Source organism: Arachis stenosperma, chromosome 6 (assembly GCF_014773155.1).
Source record: "Arachis stenosperma cultivar V10309 chromosome 6, arast.V10309.gnm1.PFL2, whole genome shotgun sequence".
NCBI classification, from domain to species: Eukaryota; Viridiplantae; Streptophyta; class Magnoliopsida; order Fabales; family Fabaceae; genus Arachis; species Arachis stenosperma.
In genome coordinates, this window is record NC_080382.1 from 5,636,580 (window position 1) to 5,644,888 (window position 8,309).

At 34.4% G+C, this 8,309-nt stretch overlaps 1 protein-coding gene across 1 annotated transcript; it reads left to right on the forward strand.

The window, feature by feature from the left end:
- Window positions 1–642: 642 nt before the first annotated feature.
- On the forward strand, window positions 643–2,152 carry LOC130936868 (factor Xa inhibitor BuXI-like). The gene is made up of 2 exons (XM_057867039.1): window positions 643–1,452; window positions 1,706–2,152. Exon 1 carries the CDS (start codon window positions 667–669, stop codon window positions 1,279–1,281), a length of 615 nt encoding a protein of 204 aa, XP_057723022.1. The 5' UTR covers window positions 643–666; the 3' UTR covers window positions 1,282–1,452; window positions 1,706–2,152.
- Window positions 2,153–8,309: the final 6,157 nt, after the last annotated feature.

Sequence of the window (8,309 nt, forward strand, 5' to 3'; positions counted from 1 at the left end):
GGATTTGACTCGTCGTGGGTAAGGTGAACTTCATATAAAATTAGGGTAAGGCAAACTTCATATAAAACTAGAAGTTGGCGTCGCAGGATGCGACGAACTTTACAAAATTAATAGAGTTTATCGGGGGTGCCACAAATTCATCCAAAATGCCCAAAAAAACGTATTTCGAAATTTAAAGTTCAAATAATTTTTGTGAAGAAATAATTTTTTAATTTTATAATTAAAAAAATTCCACAAACCATCAAACCATCATCATGATTTTGGGTTCTAATCCTCCTAAAAGAAAGAAGGAAATGGATCCTCTCAATTTTTTTAATAATTGAGGGAGTAAAATATGATCTTCTACCATTAATTTTATAAGTAGGACAAAAAATAAATATAAAAAAATAATAAAAAATAAAAATCACATTTTACGCTCTCAATTTTTTTAACAATATATCCAGTTTCATTATCCTAACTTCTAACAAATTACATGTAGTGGTGTAGTTTAAAATATCTCATTTTTGTTAGGAGTTTTTTTTTAATTTTATTATTCTTTTTTATATTGAAACTATTATTATTATTATTATTATTATTATTATTATTATTATTATTATTATTGATAGTTCATGTTCATCCTTCTTCACAACACGTCTCCAAGAATTAAATAAAATATATAAAAAAAAAATGAAGGCTAGAACCACCACCAATGTCTTTGCCATTTTCATTCTCTTTGCTTTCATCTCCATCCACCTACCTTCTTTAGCCACGGCTGAGTTGATCGACACAGACGGCAACCTTATCGAAAACGACGGCTCATACTACATCCTCCCAGTTTTTCGAGGCAACGGTGGCGGAATAGGCCAAACCGCCACCGGAAACGAAACGTGTCCACTAACCGTTGTCCAACAACACTCCGAAGTGGACAACGGATTACCAATTATAATTTCATCTCCATTGAAAATCCGTTATCTCGGTGAAGGAATTCGTTTGGACCTGTCCTTTTCATTTGTTCCTTTGTGTACTCCTATTCCTTCTAAGTGGACCCTCGTTAAGGGTCTACTGGAAGGAGAAGGAGCCGCCGTAAAACTCACCGGTTTTTACGAGAACCAAGTACAGGGTTGGTTTGAGATAAGGAAAACCTTGGATGTCTTTAAACTTAGCTTCTGTGCTTCTTCAAATAATAATTGCATGGATATTGGGGTTAAACGTGATGATGAGGGAAATAGGCTTTTGGTTACAACGGAAGATAACCCTTTTGTGGTTGTGTTTAAGAAAGCTAGGTCGTCTTATTCTGCTTGAAGATCCATGCATAATAGTAAGCAAGTAATAATTAAGCCATGGGAAACAAAAAAAAAAAAAAAGAAAAGAAAATGTTGTATGTGCTTTCTTATCTAGTGGGTAAGATATTATGTATGTGCAAGATCAGAATAAACTGTTGTAAGAATAATCACAGAGCTGACTTACGTGAAGGTATCTTTATCTAACCTATTTAAAGATATTTTTGTGTGAAAATGGTAATTAATATATTTAAATGAACTATTTAATATAAAATATATATCAATATTTTAATTTATTTTTATATAAAAATATTTTTAGATTAATAACTATTATTATTAAATATTTTGTTAAAAAATGAATTTATATTAATTAAGTTGCCAATTTACTCATCTATTTTATTAGTAAATGAGAGATAATTCTAATCCTATTTTGTATATGCAATAAGGTATTAGTGAAGAGGGCTCTACTATGTGAAGTTCATAGAGTGTAACATTGACAAAGAAGGGAAATTGATCAAAGTCAAGAGGGCAGCAGAAATTAACTATGTGGCATGGAGTTGATCTATATGGTAAGTGGCTAGATGTGGACCTTTATAAGCTCTCCCATCAAAGTAAAAGCCCCAGAGAGACATTGGAGACACTAGGTGAAGATGCAAAGAACAGGTATGGCATGTATAAGGCCAAGTATAGAGACATATGCAATAGAGAACCACCTTCATCATGGCCCATTGAAGTATTGGCATCTAACGCAATGTATAGAATAAGCCAAACTGTTTTATTAAATTATGGAAGCATTGAAGATCTTAGGAGTGAGATATTGTTTGAAGAACTATATAACAGGAACAATATCTAATATATTGGGTGCATGTCTCACTAACTTACCCTATGCTATATCGGCCAAGTGCTCCAACAGCACCATCGCAGAGAGAGAGGATAGTGTTAGAGATGCAATTGAAATGCTTGGACGAACAAAGAAGATTATAGAATTGCTGGCAGAAAAGATTTTCACCGTGGACTTCAGCCAAAGTATCACCATTGAATATTGGCTTTTGATGCATATGCGAAAAAACAACACTTTTTAGGCATCCACAAAAATTTGATCAAATATCATTATTTTGTGCATTTTACTGTATATGTATTAGCTTAAAACGTTTTCTTAGGTTTATAATTATACAATTAATAGAAAAATATTTGGGGCCAACAAAAGATAAGCCAAAGCAGCCAATGAATGCTATAAATGGCATGATCATCTATATAATCACAAGCATTAAATGTTTATCACAGTATCACACACGGGCCTAATGTTGAAAAGAATCCTGCATAGCCCCAATGTTATGGTTTCTCTTAATTCAATTGATCTTTATGGTTTCTCTTAATTCAATTGATCTTTTTTATTCTAATCAAATTCGATTAATGTAATAACGGCCTAGCTGAGTTTGTTTTGATACGATAATAAATTTATACGTATTGATACATTTAAAATATAAACAAATAATAATTAATTATGTAAAATTTATTTTTCATATCAACATTTAATTTTTTTTAAAGAAAATATATATCATATCACTACTTTTATTATAATATATTCTTTTAATTAAATAAAAATAAAAAATATTTTTTATTTAATTTTATAAAATATCTTAAATATCCTTACTTTATTCGATTAGACAAAAATACCCTTTTAAATTAATCAAATTTTAGAATTTAACTAATCCTAATTATATATTTTCAAATAATTTAAATAATAAAACAAAAACATATCTGAAAAACAAAAAAAAAATAAAAAGTGTTCGTTTAACTGAGTTTCAAAAACCCTCTCAAGCTCTCTTTCTCATCTCCGGTTTCGTAATCAAGGTCGTCGTCCTTCTTCTCGTCTTCGAGAGTGGTCGTCACCATTGCTCTCTGTCTCGTCATTGTCTTGCACAAAGTCGCGCGCCTTTGTTGCGCTCTTCATCGCCGGCGACAGAAGCAGCAGGGCCTGGGGTTCGTCGTCTTCTTACTTTGAGTCTCGCCGTCAGCTTCCTTCGCGCAATCAGAAGCTGCTTCATGATTTGGTGAGTTCTAACAAATTTTCCTGTTTCTTTCATCTGTAATCAAGAACTTCATCGTTTTTAAAGGTGTAATCGGTTTGGTTTGGTTCGGTTTTAGACCGAAAACCAACCGAACCGACCTTATCGGTTTTATAATGATACCAACCATTCGGTTGGCTGCTGTTTGAACAACTGAACCGAACCGAACCAACAGCGGTTTGGTTCGGTCAGTTTTTTCGATTTTTTTACACCTAATAATCAGAATTTAAATTACCATAAAATGAAGTTTAAAACCGTCAATAAACTAGAATAACAAGAGTATATTACATCCAAATTCAATACAAATTCAACTTAATTAAACATAAAATAAAGACAATTAAAAATGTCTAGCAAAATAATAAAAATAAATATACTTTAAACCGAAACAGTCACTTTAAAACAAATAAAAACCAAACAACCACCATGCTTAATCTGAATCCACACCAGACTCATCATCATCTTTTCCGGTTGGTGCAATTTCTACAAAAATAAAACAAAAAAATTAATATAGATTATAGACATAAACATAATATAGATTATAAATTATAAACATATAAATCAGCATCCAAACTCATCAACTTCACTAAAAGTATTGTTTCCAGCAACAAATTCAGCATTAATACTTATTTAAAAATATTGTTTTCAACATTTAAAGCTTATATATGTGTAGCTTTGAGAGTAATAGTTAAAATTTATAAATTAAAATAGTGTGTGTGAGAGAGAGAATTATGTGCAGAGTAGAGAATTATTAATTATAATGCAGTGGTTGAAGCATAAAAGATAAACTTGTGGCTAATCAAAATATCCCAAAAGATAAATTTGTGGCTAACCAAAATATCCCAAATCCATAACTTATAGAAAAAAGAACACCAAAAATTAAATTACGAAGATACTTAGACAGAAAAAGGTATCCAACCCCCTCAGGTTCATAGTTATTAGTTAATTACAATTCATTATTCATCTACAATATATTTATCTATCTATCAATCTATCAATATATGCACAGAGAGAGTAAGCAAGTAAATGATAAGAAGAACCAAAGCAGAATTCATTTCATTAACAGCTCATAAGCAGAACCAAAGCAGCTCATAAGCAGCTCATAAACAGAACCATAATTAAATCATTTTTAAAGCCAATCAACAGAATTTAAATGACCATAAACAATCAGAGACAACAACATAAAATTAATGAAATGAGGGGCATGTATGTTCTATATATAAATTGAAAATTTCTCAATGATGATGATGACCTTTAATTCCAATGTGAGTTGTAACTTTTCCCAGCAATTTTAGATTTACAATTACATACACACATTCATTCAAAACAAGAGTAAAAAGACACCAAGATAAATTACATAATATTCAAAACTCATCCAACAAGATTAGCAAGTAGCAAGCCAAGACCTTTAAATGTATATTCTGGATTCAAACAGCTACACTTACATGATTATATATATTGAACAATAAAGGACTTATGGAAAACTGATCTTTTGATTGAAATTGGATACATTTTTCAAATTGAAGATTGGTGGGACATCTTAAATCATGATCATGTGTTCTGAGTATAAATAATAATAATAATACTCAAACAATTAACTAGTTCCATTATAATGTGATTGCCTGATTAGACACAAAGGCTATATTATTATTGGAGGTACAAAATGAAAGGGCAGCATAATTTAGGTTAAATCAAGTACAAATATTACTAAAAATCCTACTAAAGTTATATATTATGTTGAAAAAATATTGCAGACTATGATCTTTATACAGAACAATTATTCAATTCAGCGAATAACAAGCGGATGAAAATGTAGGTCTTAATTAAGCTTGTTTTCACCATTCGGAATTAAAGATTTTTTTAAGGCGATAATATATTTTAACATCCCCAGGTTAGGACATGAAAATTGATCGGAAAAGATTCTTCTCTGTGTTTCATTGGTGACTTTATTGACAATATATACATTAATTACTGTAAAAAAAATTATAACGAAAGACAAATTCTAACCTCCGAAGAAGATATTGTTCAGTTGCTTTTTGCAAGAGAGGGTTCGGCGACTGGACTGCTGCTCGGCGACCAGAGTGCTTCTCCGCTTAGGGTTTGTTGCCACGGCTTATGACTGGACGGCGGCTTCGAGTGACGGTGGAGGGCGCGAACTGGATGATGCTTCTGGGCTTTTGGCTACATGATGGCACTGCTCTTTGCTATGCCTACGAGTCTACGTCGGAGATGAATGGATGACTTGCGACGGCTTCGAGCGACGATGGAGGGCTTCCTTGATGGTGGATGATGCTCTCTGGATCTCTTACTCTCTCAACCTCTCATTCTCTCAGTCATGGCCGCATGGAGGAGGAAGAATAAAAGATGGAAGGGAAAGTGGGTGTCTGTGTGAATAAGGGCTGCGCGAGTGAAAGGGGAAGAGGGTGAAGGGGTTTCAGATTTAGACTTTTATACCTAGGTTAAACTAAGGATAAACCAGTAAAAACAATCACTAGAAAGCATCTACCTCGGTTTGGTTCGGTTTTTACTAAACCAACCAAAAATCGAACCGAACCGATCGGTTTAATTCGAAAAAATAAAAAAACCGGTTTTTTTGGTTTTTCATTCGGTTGTTGTAATTTTCGATTCGGTTTTGCGGTATTTTTTGGTCCGGTTCGGTAACTTACACCCCTAATCATTTTTCATATGATCGGGCTTATAACCAGAGAATATATTTATGTCACTGTCTCAATTTTCTGGTCCCCAAACTTTTCCATAGTTTATTTCTCTCCATGAAGAGAAATGATTTGTTTATTATACATGGTATTCATGTATTGAACTTGGTAGTAAAAGGTTTTAAGTTATTACTGTGCTTGTTCAATTTTCATTCAAGGAAAAAAGAATGTCTAAGGCTCTCTTCTTTCTTGCCACTGCACTTATTTATGCCTTCGTGTTATCTTTCAGTGGTCTTGCTAGTGGTCTAGTGGATCACATTCAAGGATGCAGAGTTGGTAGATTCAGTAGTAGCAGCAACAATAGAAGCAGACACATTCTTAGAGAAATTAGGACGAGAATGATACTTGAGTTGATCAGGACGTGATGGGCGAGTAGGACAAGTAGTAATCAAATGTCCCGAGAGCTTGCAATATAATAGCAGAATAGGTGTGGACAATCATAGCTAATGTGACATTTCTGTTGGTATTTGCGACATTCAATAGAAGGATAGTCTGAGAAGAGCTGTCCAAAACGATTACAGTTTCAACATAATTTACTCTTTCTGTCTGTGGCAGCAAAAATATTTGATTTTTCCATAATAATAGATACAAAGATCAAAGAAAAGAGAGAAAACTGCAAATTTAGGGTAGAAAACAAAAAATGGATGACAGAATCGGAAAGAGCTCACCAAAAAACTTTAGGGAGGGTCCCACTGTCTGCCATGTCAGATGCCACGCTAGCAAGAAAGGCCGCATGGCAACGCGTGATAGGAGGAGGAAAATGCGTCAGTGTTGACACGGGGTCAGTTGGGTCAGCAGAGGCACGGGTCAAAAAGCGGATATGTGGAGGTGTCTGGCGTGACATGTGGTACGATATTGCGGAGTCATTAATCCAATGACGTTGGAGGCGTCTGGAAGGAGAAGAACCTCAAACGGACAGGGGACTTTAGGCGGTGCGTGGCGGCACGTCCGGCGAAGTCCGGCAACGATTTTGGATGCGTTGGAATTGTGAGAGACAAACACGGTGGCAACGGCGGTGACGAACCAAAACATCGAGAAAGGATAAAAAACGAGGGCAAAGATCACTACCAAAAGAAAAAAACAAAGGGCTATGAATGAATTTTCATGGGAAAAAAAACCTATGCTCTTGATACTATGTTAGAAACAAGAGAGTATTCTGAAGAGTGTATTATTGAGTGTGAGTCGAAAGGTACAATGTACAAAGGTATATATAACTGCTAGAAGAATCAAAGCAATAAAAGCATAAAATCCTATAATAAATACATAGATATGCTATATAAATATAAATAATACTAACTAACCTTAATTGATCCTAATTATACTCCATGGTTATGAAAACCGGATCGAACCGACCAGTTTAACCTATCTAACCCGGAACCGACAATGGAAACGGTCCAGTCTGGCACCTAAAACCGTCGAATTAAAAACCATATAAAAACTGTTGAACCGACGGAGAACCAAACGGTTGAACTAGATCAGAAACCGGCTGGTTCTTTATAAACGGCGTCATTTTGGGTCTAGGTTTTTCAGCTCTTCCTTTCATGCTTCGTTTAGTGAGACTGATTTTTGAATGTGAATGGAAATATAATTATTGATTTTGTGTTTTTGAAATTATTGGTTAAAATGGATTTGTTACTCTCCTGCTGCTTTTTTTTATTTCTGATTATGCTATGTTTGAATTTTTTTTGATAGATTTATTGATTTCAGGTTTATGGTGATTATTTGTTGCTATTTTTTAATTTTGTTGCTAATTGTTCTTGATTTCTGGCTATGTTCAGTATGTTGTGCTGTTGGTAATTGTTCATGCCCTGGGTTGAGCTGTACGACCTGAGCTGACTAAAAGACAAGACAACCGACCTGTTCAGATCAGGACTTCCCGACCTCTTTACAAAAGATGTCGGCCAAACCGCTACAGAGACCCAAGAAGGCCCAAACAGAGGAACATGACCCAAAAACTAAAGGCAGCCCAAGCCTAGAAGGATAAGGGTGATTTCCTTAAAGATAAGATGACTTCACTCAAAGATAAGATAAGATAACTATCTTATCTCAAGGGAAGATCACTCTACACCATTATAAATACACTGGAGCACCCAGGTATAACTCATACTCTAATTCTACTAAAAACCTGCTTAATACCCTTGCTAACTTAAGCATCGGAGTCCCTTGCAGGTACCACCACACTCTGGTGACAAAGGATCAACACCATCACCCAGTCCAATAAGTCAGACACGGAGGCTCCGGTCACCATCATCAAGTTGGACACAACAGCT

Bases quoted from the DNA above. Each gene is read 5' to 3' on its own strand.
- LOC130936868 (XM_057867039.1), top strand. From the start codon at position 667: ATGAAGGCTAGAACCACCACCAATGTCTTTGCCATTTTCATTCTCTTT.